General features: G+C 43.1%; 2 protein-coding genes across 10 annotated transcripts in view; one reads left to right on the top strand and one right to left on the bottom strand.

Annotated features, from left to right (window-relative positions):
* The window catches only part of LOC115174770 (atypical kinase COQ8A, mitochondrial), a 33,024-nt gene extending 28,445 nt beyond the window's left edge, over positions 1-4,579 (top strand). For all 3 annotated transcript variants that reach the window (XM_029733648.1, XM_029733646.1, XM_029733647.1), the window contains exons 10-15: positions 832-925; positions 1,967-2,108; positions 2,380-2,487; positions 2,687-2,752; positions 2,841-2,927; positions 3,106-4,579. In XM_029733648.1, coding sequence (XP_029589508.1) covers positions 832-925; positions 1,967-2,108; positions 2,380-2,487; positions 2,687-2,752; positions 2,841-2,927; positions 3,106-3,399 — 791 coding nt within the window. In that variant the 3' untranslated portion in view covers positions 3,400-4,579. The remainder of the gene's footprint in view (positions 1-831; positions 926-1,966; positions 2,109-2,379; positions 2,488-2,686; positions 2,753-2,840; positions 2,928-3,105) is intronic.
* Positions 4,580-6,204: 1,625 nt separating this feature from the next.
* Positions 6,205-12,318, bottom strand: LOC115174767 (uncharacterized). Of its 7 annotated transcripts, XM_029733639.1 has the most exons (12): positions 12,033-12,312; positions 11,686-11,871; positions 11,338-11,406; positions 11,186-11,252; positions 10,966-11,093; positions 10,752-10,821; positions 10,442-10,651; positions 8,249-8,401; positions 7,524-7,679; positions 7,324-7,416; positions 7,040-7,222; positions 6,205-6,898 (listed from the first exon to the last, which is right to left on the bottom strand). In XM_029733639.1, the coding sequence occupies exons 3-12, from the start codon at positions 11,344-11,346 to the stop codon at positions 6,657-6,659; spliced, it is 1,311 nt and encodes a 436-aa protein (XP_029589499.1). In that variant the 5' UTR covers positions 11,347-11,406; positions 11,686-11,871; positions 12,033-12,312; the 3' UTR covers positions 6,205-6,656. The 7 variants fall into 7 exon arrangements, with proteins under 7 accessions (XP_029589499.1, XP_029589498.1, XP_029589502.1 ...); XM_029733638.1 differs by having other exon boundaries at positions 11,686-12,312; XM_029733642.1 differs by having other exon boundaries at positions 8,282-8,401; positions 11,686-12,311.
* Positions 12,319-12,952: the final 634 nt, after the last annotated feature.

Raw genomic sequence — 12,952 nt, 5'->3', positions numbered from 1 at the left:
TGACATAGTCCAATCACATGTATGACATGGCTCACATTACGTACAATAGTGGGGATTTTCCAGCCCCCCTCCCTATAAGCAAACACTATTATCCTGTTCCGATCCTGCTCTCACACACATGCAGTGTCACAGACAGCAGAGAGAGACCATCATTGATCCTCGGTAGGGTGACTCGTTCCCATCAGTCAGGGCTTCCACTGAGCCAGGAACGATTGGAGCACACATCCTCTACGTGAAAGAGAAATTATAATCAACTCCTCTTTCTCTCTTTCTCGCTCTCTCGCTCTCTCGCTCTCTCGCTCTCTCGCTCTCTCTCTTTCTCGCTCTCTCTCTTTCTCGCTCTCTCTCTTTCTCGCTCTCTCGCTCGCTCTCTCTCTCTCTCTCTCTCTCTCTCTTGCTCTCTCTCTTCTGCTCTCTCTTTCTTTCTCTCTTTCTTTCTCTCTTGCTCTCTCTCTCTTGCTCTCTCTTGCTCTCTCTCCTGCTCTCTCTCTTTCTTTCTTTCTTTCTTTCTTTCTTGCTCTCTTGCTCTCTCTCTTTCTCTCTCTTGCTCTCTCTCTCTCTCTCTCGCTCTCTCTCCTCTCTCTCTCTTCTGCTCTCTCTCTCTTTCTCTCTCTTTCTCTCTTGCTCTCTCTTTCTCTCTCTCTCTCTCCTTCTCTCTCTCTTCTGCTCTCTCTTCTGCTCTCTCTCTCTTCTGCTCTCTCTCTCTCTCCTTCTCTCTCTCTCCTGCTCTCTCTCTCTCTCTCTCTCTTCTGCTCTCTCTCTCTCTCTCTCTCTCTCTCTCTCTTCTGCTCACCCTCTCTATCTCTCTCCCTCTGTTTAAATCTTGTGCAGGTCTCTTCCCTGAGCATTTGATTGAGGTGATGAGCAGAGAGCTGGCGCTGGAATGTGATTACATAAGAGAGGCCAAATGTGCCAAGAAATTCAAGTGAGTAATGAAAACAACAAGCTTCTTCTTAAAGACCACCTTAACCTAAGTCATTGCTCTGCTCGTGAAATGAAAAGTAAAGGGGGTAAAATTGCTATATTTTGGATGAAGTTGGCCTGTATGGGCTAAGAATAGCCGCTCTAGCCCTCTGGGGAGCATTAGGTTTCGATATGAAGGTGCACCATTTGGCTTGCAGCCAGCTTTTAAATATAGACATACTGGAAATAATACAAGGAGACAACAAGCACCCCCTCCGCATGCCCTCTCCTCATGTCCCCTGTCCCCGTTCCATGATCTGTTGACGGGCAGGCAGGGTGAGGGTTTATGTCCAGAGCGGGGGCTCCTGTTACACACGCAGTACACACTAGCTGTGGATGACATATGCTTTTCACCTTGACTGTAGACAGTGACACCGCTCCCTTCTATGCATAGTCATACAGTACATGGTTCACCCTCCCCATTAAGCAGTGATTTCTACAGCCCAAGCACATGGAGTTAGTGGAGAGATCGGAGGGTTATTTGAGGGATTGTGGCGATGCAATGAGCTGTTGTTGAGGACACTCACTGATTTTATTTATTTGTATTTAACCTTTATTTAACTAGGCAAGTCATTTAAGAACAAATTCTTATTTACAATGACGTCCTACCCCGGGCCAAACCCTGACGACACTGGGCCAATTGTGCGCCACACTATGGGACTCCCAATCACGGCCGGATGTGATACAGCCTGGAATCTAACCAGGGACTGTAGTGTGACGCCTCTTGGACAGAGATGCAGTGCCTTAGACTGCTGCGCCACTCGGGAGCCCTACACTACACTGATGAATCTGTGTAGTTTGAAAAGAGGATCATGTGATGATATTTTAAACTCACATAGGACTATAATGCTATTTGCAAACTAAAGATCCCAGTGAATCTTTGTAACAATTAATGTACATATACTCCCATTTAGTCCTAATTGCTGACTTATCCAGCAGTAGTTTTCAGAGCTGTATGTTGTTCCTGTGTCTGATGAGTGTTGCATGTATGTGATTGGTACAGGGAGCTGCTGAAAGACCACCCGTTCTTCTACGTACCAGACGTAATAGATGAGCTGAGCAGCAACGCCGTCCTCACCACAGAGCTGGTCCCAGGCTTCCCTCTGGACCAGGCTGAACAACTCTCCCAGGAACTCAAGAACGAGGTCAGCACATGCTGCAACTTTATTCAATAACCAAAAAATTACTACTTACCTACTGTATATTGTGGAATGTGTGTGTTCTCTTGCCAAGCTTGTGTAAGACAAACGCCACCACAACAACCTCCTTTCTCCACAACAACCTCCTTTCTCCACAACAACCTCCTTTCTCCACAACAACCTCCTTTCTCCGTCAACTCATACACCAAAACACCAGTGTAATACTGCCCCTTGGTGGCCACACTGCAGAATTAAAAATGAGATCTCTTTCTGTCAGATCTGTGAGAATATCCTGAAGCTGTGTTTGAGGGAGCTGTTTGAGTTCAGATACATGCAGACTGACCCCAACTGGTCCAACTTCTTCTACGACCCGCAGACACACAGGGTGAGTCTGCCTTTTAACTCTAGTTATCGATTTCATCATTAGAGTCCGCTGATTTTGATGACCCTCCTCAAGGTCCTCTCTGTTTAAACGTAAATACGGTGTCTTCTGTAGACTCAAGTCTATACAGTAACCCCCATCCAGTTGCACGATTTTGCTGAATGCTTAGAAAAACTAAACATTGCTACTGTTTCATCCGTAGGTTGCGTTGTTGGATTTCGGCGCAACGAGAGGATTTAGTGAAGACTTCACTGACATCTACATTGAGGTGAGCTATTGGGCTATATCCCCCAACAAAACATAACCGACCATAATGATTTATTTCTACGTGTGTGACATCTTTATTTCTTAATCAGCTCATCAAGTCTGCAGCAGAGGGAGATAGAGAGGGGGTTCTGAAGAGATCAAGAGACATGAAGTTCCTCACAGGTTATGAGTCAAAGGTGAGTGACTTCATTCTTAACACATGCATCAATAATTGTGTATACCACTTTTTATTTAGTCACAATGAATTGAGAAGGCTCTTCATTGCTCTATGGCATAAACTTAGTAGTGAACACTTAACTTAATTTCAAAACACACACTCTGGTTATTACTGAGTATGTTCTGCCCGTCCCTCAGTCCATGGAGAACGCCCATGTGGATGCGGTGATGATCCTGGGTGAGGCCTTCGCCTCCACGGAGCCCTTTAACTTCGGGGCCCAGAGCACCACGGAGCGCATCCACAACCTGATCCCCGTGATGCTGAAGCAGCGCCTCACCCCGCCCCCCGAGGAGACCTACTCCCTCCACCGCAAGATGGGCGGCTCCTTCCTCATCTGCTCCCGCCTTGACGCCAAGCTCAGCTGCAAGAACATGTTCCAGGAAGCCTATAACAACTACTGGAGGGACCGCCCCAACCGACCAAGCCAGTGATGGACACTGCAGAGGGCCAATCGCAGGGCTACGGCACCAGGGTTAGAGAGGGTGTGGACGTTGAACCAGCCTAGCCAGACTTGCTCTGCTGTAAATTGAATGTATATGAATGGCACTTTTCCTCGTCCCTCCCCCGAACCAGAATCTGTACTTTTTTGTGTTATTCGGAGTATATTAACCATGGCTGTCCAGTTAACATATTCACAAGACGTATGAGATGGTTGGTTGTATAGGTTGAGTTAACTGGGATGAATGCTATGACGAGTGTCTCGAGCAAGAATTGTAAAGCGATTGTGAAATCAAGACATTTGGTTTCTTTTGACGTGGGGATATGATACTATCTAATGGGCATAAAACACAAGTGGGGGTGAGACACAAGGTAATGTATTGAAGAACAGTGACCTACTTACTGTTGATCACCTACATTTTCCAGAATGTGGAAGTAGTGCTAGTGTCATGAGGACAAAGCAAATGTGATGCATACAGATGTGTGAATGGGAGTTTAAGTCACACTTATGCATAGTGCACACATTACCAGGGTACAGACCAATTCCTGTTGAGGGAGAAGATTTGAGGACAATCTCCTATTTAGCCTGTCCCTATAAGAAACGCATGACATTTTGGGCCACCTGAAATATCATAGATTTATCAATGAGATGGCACTGTCAAGACATGAGTTGGAGGTGGTTGATGGATGGATCATGGGAGATGGGTTTACTTCCAGTGCTTGAGGAAATAATAACGTGTTCTCATTGACTGATCTACTTTACTCTGGACCTGTAGCACAAAAATGGAGTGTTTTAGCATCCGTGTTGTTCCTGTGTGCTGGTGGGCCTGTGACATGTTGAGTAGGTTTTCCTTTATCATCAGGGGGGATGACAACAGCAGGGTTTGCATCAGTTTAGAGAACACTAACTTCTGTTTTGTCATTTACTTTGTGGTGGAAAGACAGTTGAGGCAAGATGAAAGTGATCCTAAATCACTTAGTGTGAATAAATACAAATGTGCCTATAGTTTTTCTAGGATGTATAGAAATAAACAACGCTATGTCTCTTTATATTGATATCAGAAGTTTGAAAAACATGGTTTTTACATTTTCTAATCAATGGCATTCTTAATACAAGGGTTGTGATTAAATATGAAAATATTAAATATTTGATTCAACACTTGTCCCAATCAATGTTGCATTGCATGTGTACGCTTTAATGAAAATCAGAACTATGAGCAACTTACATTTTTTTTTATTTAGCTTTTAAATACATTTCTACTTTAAGTCCATCTACAGAGACGGAAATTCCTCACAAAACACAAATGAAAGAATGATGCATTGGGAAAGTATTCAGACCCCTTGACTTTTTACATGTTATGTTACAGCCTTATTCTAAAATTGATTGAATAAAACATTTCTCAATCTGCACACTATACCCCATGATGACAAAGCAAAAACAGGTTTTTAGAAAATGTATTACAATTAAAAACATACCTTATTTACATAAGTATTCAGACCCTTCGCTATGAGACTTGAAATTGAGCTCAGGTGCATCCTGTTTCCATTGATCATCCTTGATGTTTTCTACTACTTGATTGGAGTCCACCTGTGGTAAATGTAAGTGATTGGACATGATTTGGAAAGGCACACACCTGTCTATATAAAGGTCCAACAGTTGACAGTGCATGTCAGAGCAAAAACCAAGCCATGAGGTCAAAAGAATTCTCTCTAGAGCTCCAAGGCAGGATTGTGTCGAACACAGATCTGGGGAAGGATACCAAAAAATATCTGCAGCACTGAAGGTCCCCAAGAATACAGTGGCCTCCATCATTCTTAAATGAAAGAAGTTTGGAACCACCAAGACTCTTCCGAGAGCTGGCTGCCCGGCCAAACTGAGCAATGAGGGGAGAAGGGCCTTGGTCAGGGAGGTGACCATCTCTGCAGTACTCCACCAATCAGGCCTTTATGGTAGAGTGGCCAGACGGAAGCCACTCCAGTAAAAGGCAGCCCACGTGACAACCTACTTGAGGTTTGCTAAAAGGCACGTAAAGGACTCTGAAGGACTCTAGAAACCAAGAATGAACTCTTTGGCCTGATTGCTAAGCTTCACATCTGGAGGAAACCTGGCACCATCCCTTACGGTGAAGCATGGTGGTGGCAGCATCATGCTATGGGGATGTTTTTCAGTGGCAGGGACTAGGAGACTAGTCAGGATTGAGGGAAAGATGAATGTAGCAAAGTACAGAGAGATCCTTGATGAAAACCTGCTCTAGAGCACTCAGGACCTGACTGGGGCAAATGTTTACCTTCCAACAGGACAACAACCCTAAGCACACAGCCAAGACAACAAAGGAGTGGCTTCGGGACAAGTCTCAATGTCCTTGAGTGGCCCAGCCAGAGCCCGGACTTGAATCCGATCAAGCATCTCTGGAAAGACCAGAAAAGAGTGAGGCTTTGCAGAGAAAAATGGGAGAAACTCCCCAAATACAGGTGTGCCAAGCTTGTAGCTTCATACCCAAGAAGACTCGGCTGTAATTGCTGCCAAAGGTGCTTCAACAAAGCACTGAGTGAAGGGTCTGAATACTTATGGTAATGTGATGTTTATTTAATACATTTGCAAAAATGTCAACTTTTTTGGATTTGTCATTATGGGATATTGTGTGTAGATTATGTAGGTGGACATTTTTTTTATCCATTTTAGAATAAAGCTGTAACAACAAAATGTGGAAAATGTCAAGGGGTCTGAATACTTTCCGAATGCACTGTATGTTTATCACAAGAGTTTTGGGAAAAAACGGATCATTCTTACTAAGTTATTCAATATTTGACGTAACACTTTACTTGTTCTGAATTATTTTCCTAGATTAGTACATCTGTAAGCAAAACATTACCACTAATGATACTGTAGGTACAACTTTTCAATCTCTTATGATTGAGTAGTGACAGACAAGCATTTGTTAAAAGTACACCCAACAACAAAATAAGTACTTCTAATACCAAAAGAAGGGAAACGCTTAAATTCACAAATATGAGGCATACCACATGATTGGTAGTGTTAAGACGGCATGCTTGGAGGGCAGCCACTGCAAAGATTCACTCACACCAGCTGTTCCACAGTGAGACCTCTAATTTAGTCCTGCTTGAGTATCATTCATTTGGTTGACTCCACAGATTGTGATATGCTTTATTCTAAACTAGAATGAATTGCCAACACCTTGAATGGTAGAATAGGGTTTTTAAATCATGTTTGCGCGTTAGACTTCAGATATTACTTGCAACCCCTGGTGGCAACAACATGTATGTAAGTAGTGCTGCTGTATTTCTGTAAGGCCTTGTGTATGAGAGTCACTGCTTTATCATTTGTTTCACAACGCAGAAGTCCCACAGAGTCATGGAAGAGAACATTAACTTCCTCCACTACGTTTTTGTAGTGAGATGCAGATCTCTGGCTTGTGACAAAGCAGCGATCAAAGGTATGGTGCATCACCACTAGAATGACATCTTTGTTACCTGTTGAGAGACAAAATTAAAGCTTTAAAATGTACTTCCACTTAAAAAATATATTTTTCATTAGAGTCAATCATTCTACAATATGGACCAATACATCCTGTTGAGTTACTTTCATGCTGTAATCTGAAAGGGCTTTCCTACTTGTAATTTGGTTCAAGGCGGCATCAATATCCGTTCCCACACGAGATATAATAGGACAGAAGGCTATTATGACTTGGCAGTCCTCTGCACTGGTCTCCTCTTGCTTAAGTCCTACTGCCACTTGTTTCATGAGTGCAAGGTGAGTGTTCAGGGTTTTTCCACAAACTCGTGAATGGACTTTAACTGTTCAAGACCAAAAATGACTTTACACTTCATAAAACCCCAAGATAATATAATAATACAACTTTTTTATTATGAAGTGGTAAGATATTCATTAGGCTCACCTGGTTGTTTCTCAATTTGAGCTTCATTTCCTCTCCCCAAAAGATTCTTTCCAAAAATGCTCTGTGAAATACAATCTACAAATGACCTCGTATCTGAAAGTATAAATATAAAAATCACACACTTTCTCACACTGTGTGCAATTCCAAATATCATTAGAGGATTTGATGACATTGAAAACATTTTAGGTTTTGATATTGACCTGTGTAGGATGTTACAGAAAGCTGGTTCCTACCTCCTGCTCCTGAAGGATGAGCTGAGTGTGATTTCAATAGATTGCCTTGTGGCTCGGTCAACCCACTACCAGTGGAACTTTGAGGAGCTCCTGTTATTCCTCTTTGTAACTGGGTGTCAGCACCTAAAGATGAAAATCACATAGTCTACCTGTAAATTCTAATCAAACTCTTTTGCAAAGTATTTTAATACCAGGTATGCAGCCAACAGCCAAAAGAGATGATCGCGGAGACAGGAAAAGGAGGACCGAGCACGCCCCCATTCTCATCGACGGGGCTGTAGTGGAGCGGTTGAGTGAGAGCTTCAGGTTCCTTGGTGTCCACATCACCAACAAACTATCATGGTCCAAACACACCAAGACAGTCGTGAAGAGGGCAGAGCCCAGACTTGAACCCGATCGAACATCTCTGGAAATACCTGGAAATAGCTGTGCAGCGACCCTCCCCATCCAACCTGACAGGGCTTGAGAGGATCTGCAGAGAAGAATGGGAGAAACTCCCCAAATACAGGTGTGCCAAGCAATCAGACAATGTTCCTCTTTTTGTTTGGGCTGGAAGCTACAATCTACACATGAGGTACTCGTATCTGAAAGTATGAATTTAAATCACACACTTTCTCAACACACTGTGTCCAATTCCAAATATCATTAAAGGATTTGATGACATAGACATTTTTTTAGGATTTGATATTGACCTGTGTAGGATGTTACAGAAAGCTGGTTCCCACCTGCTCCTGAAGGATGAGCGGAGTGTGATTTCAATAGATTGCCTTGTGGCTCGGTCAACCCACTACCAGTGGAACTTTGAGGAGCTCCTGTTATTCCTCTTTGTAACTGGGTGTCAGCACCTAAGGATGAAAATCACATAGTCTACCTGTAAATTCTAATCAAACTATTTTGCAAAGTATTTTAATACCAGGTACGCAGCAAACAGCCAGAAGAGATGATCGTGGAGACAGGAAAAGGAGGACCGAGCACGCCCCCATTTTCATCGACGGGCGGTAGTGGAGCAGGTTGAGTGAGAGCTTCAAGTTCCTTGGTGTCCACATCACCAACAAACTATCATGGTCCAAACACACCAAGACAGTCGTGAAGAGGGCACAACAACGCCTATTCCCCCTCAGGAGACTGAAAAGATTTGGCATGGGTCCTCAGATCCTCAAAAAGTTCTACAGCTGCACCATCGAGAGCATCATGACTGGTTGCATCACCGCCTGGTATGGCAACTGCTCGGCCTCTGACCGCAAAGCGCAACAGAGGGTAGTGCGTACGGCCCAGTGCATCACTGGGGCCAAGCTTCCTGCCACCCAGGACCTCTATACCAGGCAGTGTCAGAGGAGGGCCCTAAAAATTGGCAAAGACTCCAGCCACCCTAGCCATAGACTGTGCTCTCTGGTACTGCACGGCAAGCGGTACCGGAGCACCAAGTCTAGGTTCAAAATGCTTAACAGCTTCTACCCCAAAGCCATAAGACTGCTTAACAGCTAATCAAATGGCTACCCAGACTATTTACATTGACCCCCACCTTTTTTTTACGCTGCTGCTACTCGCTGTTTATTATCTATGCATAGTCACTTTACCCCCACCTACATATTACCTCGACTAAACTGTACACACACACACACACACACACAAGGCTGATGACCACATAAAATACTATGAATTAAATTCCAACAGTATTGCAGCACATTCTTGTGAGTCTGTGCAAGTCATTGTGGTTAGCTTTAGAACAGACACCCTGGTTCGAATCCAGGCTGTACTACAACCGGATGTGATTGGGAGTCCGTCATTGTAAATAAGAATGTGTTTTTAACTTACTTGCCTAGTTAAATAAAAAAAATAACATTTTGCCAACTGTAAAAGGGTTTAATAACATCTATAGAATTCTTACACGTGCCGCGTTATTCTTACACGTGCCGCGTTATTCTTACCGTTATTCTTACACGTGCCGCGTTACTCTTACACGTGCCGCGTTACTCTTACCGTTATTCTTACACGTGCCGCGTTACTCTTACCGTTATTCTTACACGTGCCGCGTTACTCTTACCGTTATTCTTACCGTTATTCTTACACATGCCGCGTTACTCTTACCGTTATTCTTACACGTGCCGCGTTACTCTTACCGTTACTCTTACACGTGCCGCGTTACTCTTACCGTTACTCTTACACGTGCCGCGTTACTCTTACACGTGCCGCGTTACTCTTACCGTTACTCTTACACGTGCCGCGTTACTCTTACCGTTATTCTTACACGTGGTGCGTTACTCTTACCGTTATTCTTACACGTGCCGGATTATTCTTACCATTATTCTTACACGTGCCGCGTTATTCTTACACGTGCCGCGTTATTCTTACACGTGCCGCGTTATTCTTACACGTGCCGCGTTATTCTTACCGTTATTCTTACACGTGCCGCGTTATTCTTACACGTGCCGCGTTATTCTTACACGTGCCGCGTTATTCTTACACGTGCCGCGTTATTCTTACACGTGCCGCGTTATTCTTACACGTGCCGCGTTATTCTTACACGTGCCGCGTTATTCTTACACGTGCCGCGTTACTCTTACACGTGCCCTGTTAAAGGTTTTCAGTTAACTGGTGGTACTGAGGTGCCATTAACAGATGTTTTCTGGACTAAAAAAAGATTGAAAGCTGTTAACTGGGGTTCTTTCAGGCTAAGAGAAGACTGCGTTAGAGCGCCATTAAAGTCCCACTAGTTGAAGCGAACCTAGGCCTTGAATGTTTAACTTGTCAACAAAACTATACTATTCATGAAATCTACTACAGTGTTTATGATTTGTATGCCATCATCTACCGTCTTTTGATTAATGAAGAATGAGGGATGAGACCCACTGTGCTGCAGCTAACACAGCAGTTATGTCATTTACCTGCAACATTTGATGGCTGGTTTCCTGCTGTAGCAGAGTCAACTGATGGAGATGCAGCACTGCTCTGAGCCTCCATGGACTCTTCTCCAATGTAGCTCTGGAGCAAACCAACATGTGCCTGAATGAAGTGCAGGGCTTTGCCCAGCTGCTTCTCCAAATCTCTAAGAATAGGTAAGTAGCCATGTAATACTCCCCCAGGAACAAGTGCATCTGTAAGGAGAAAGTGACCAGTGCATACAATTACAACCAAAGATACACCAAAACTGTATTGGGTGAGTGCTATGCTGAATTGTTTTGAAAAGGGACTTACTCTCCATGACATCAACTGGAAGGAATTCCTTCAGCTCGTTAAGAACTAAAGCAATAGGTTTAGCTGTGTCCTAAGAATCAGAAATATTACAGAAAACAGGGGAATTAGTATATCCAATGGAATTACACATTGAATAAAACATCGTTCTATTAACTAGTGAATGATTCCAGAATAGTGGTACAGTAGCTTTAGAAGCTACTGGGGCTATACCAACCTGTTTAGATTTGTTTATAAGTTCACTGATCTTCTTTCTAAGTTTAAAATGCTGAACGCCTGGCAGAAGTTCGTTCAGATCTGCTCTTGTTAACTCTTGAATTTCAATGTCATCTGTAATTTCAGCACCTAAAAACGAACATGATGTAATTAGGAACACAGTTGACAACACAATGCATAAAGCTCAGTCAGATGTTCCATCATGTCCCATGTTAACTTACATGCCAGGGCATGTGCTGCAACTGGTGAGAGGCCCCTGATTTCCTCTTCCAAACTCATTGTCCTTGCCTAGGAGGAAGACATTGATATGCTATTTATTAGTCCAAAGCATTGTTCACAGGTTTAGACTGCTGCTTAATGTTATTTTAGTTACCTGACTCATACTTGTACTTTCACACTGATGCTGCTGTAGGGAAATAGGAAAGATCCCAGCTGCTCTGACCTGTCATTATTGTAACAACGCATTAAGGAGGGTATGTTTACTAGTCTGGGCACAACGTTACAACACTTTCAGAAAAAACATGCATTGTGATGTAGCCCACATCAATTTATCGGCAACGTTTTACATGTTGCAAAAATTTTGAGTAAGCTAAGCCTGGACATTGAATTTACGATTCCAATAATAGGGACAGGGTATAGTAGACGTCAAACATTCAGCCTGCCACACAGTCACTATAGAAGCTCTTGTCATAAGGCATGAAAATTATGAATATCAACTCACCTGCTGCTGTTTAATATCGACTTTTATCACGCTGCCAAGATCAGACAGGCCATACGAAACAGTCACTGGGTTTAGATTTGGTTTTAATGCAATGACAGTGGGTTGGATGAGTTGGACGTCAAAAACGGCAAATTATCGGTATCCTTTACCAGAAATTGTACTGACATGATTTCTTGTAAAGTGAAACTGAAGCCAGAGACAGATTCGAAAGGTTTAGCGCTGTTCGGGATCCTTGGGACGTCCACATTCTAAACCCTAACCCTTACCCTAAAATTGATCTATAAAAAGAAGTATCATAACCATTAAAATGTCAACTTTAATGGTGTAACGTCACAGTTGGGACTTACCAAGCATCCCCGAATAGTATGGACAATACAGAAACTAAGCTTCTCCAGTACTTCACACTTGTAGGCACTGCGTGCGTTTGAGTGGTAAACCGAAAGTAGCCGACTGTAGACGGAAGTCGACGAATAAAGTCGATGAAGGTACATATCACAGATTATCCATTATATTGGCCAGATACTCCATTGGCCACTCTAACAATGAAAATAAATGTCTTTAAAATGGAGTGCAGTCGGGAAGAGGCAAGACAGGTGGACCATTCTAGCCAATGAGAGGGCAGATACGAACGCGATAACAGGCACAACGCCTATATAAAGTGTTTTTTTTCTCAAAGTTCCCGGGATGTCACGTGTCCTACTTATATCAGTACACTTAACAACCGAAGCATTAAGGAACATATTCAATCAAAAGCCGCACGTAGCAAATAAGCCATTACATTTTTTGTTAACCAAATTTGACACCCTCTCATTGACCTCCATATAAAAACTCCTCGCTTGGTGAGCGAAAAAAAAAAATCGAAAAAACGCCACCTGCTGGAGAAGACAGATTTTGGGCCCATTTATCCCTTTTCAACACAGTATATGTGCACCGACAGCAAGTCGGGCAAGTTCTGCTGTTTCGAGGAAATGCGCCTCCAGCTAGGATTTTTTTTATATTGGCTACTTAACCAGACGGCCTGACGTCACCACTACTCACCAAATCTTTCCCCCAGTGGACCCATGTTCTGAACATGGCTGACCACTTATCAACACCTGCACCAAACTTTGGGCAACAGGTAATTCATATGTTTACCTAAGTAGTTACATGGTTTGTCATTAAATATTAGTATTAGATAGACACGCTTCTAATATCCATTGATTATTGACCCCTGACTGACAATTTCAAATTATTATGATTTATTTTTTTGTTAGCTTAGTTGGCTGGC

The sequence above is a fragment of the Salmo trutta genome, chromosome 35, assembly GCF_901001165.1.
Source record: "Salmo trutta chromosome 35, fSalTru1.1, whole genome shotgun sequence".
Lineage (NCBI taxonomy): Eukaryota > Metazoa > Chordata > Actinopteri > Salmoniformes > Salmonidae > Salmo > Salmo trutta.
Note: the sequence above shows the minus strand (reverse complement) of the source record. Positions and strands in the feature narration are given on the sequence as shown.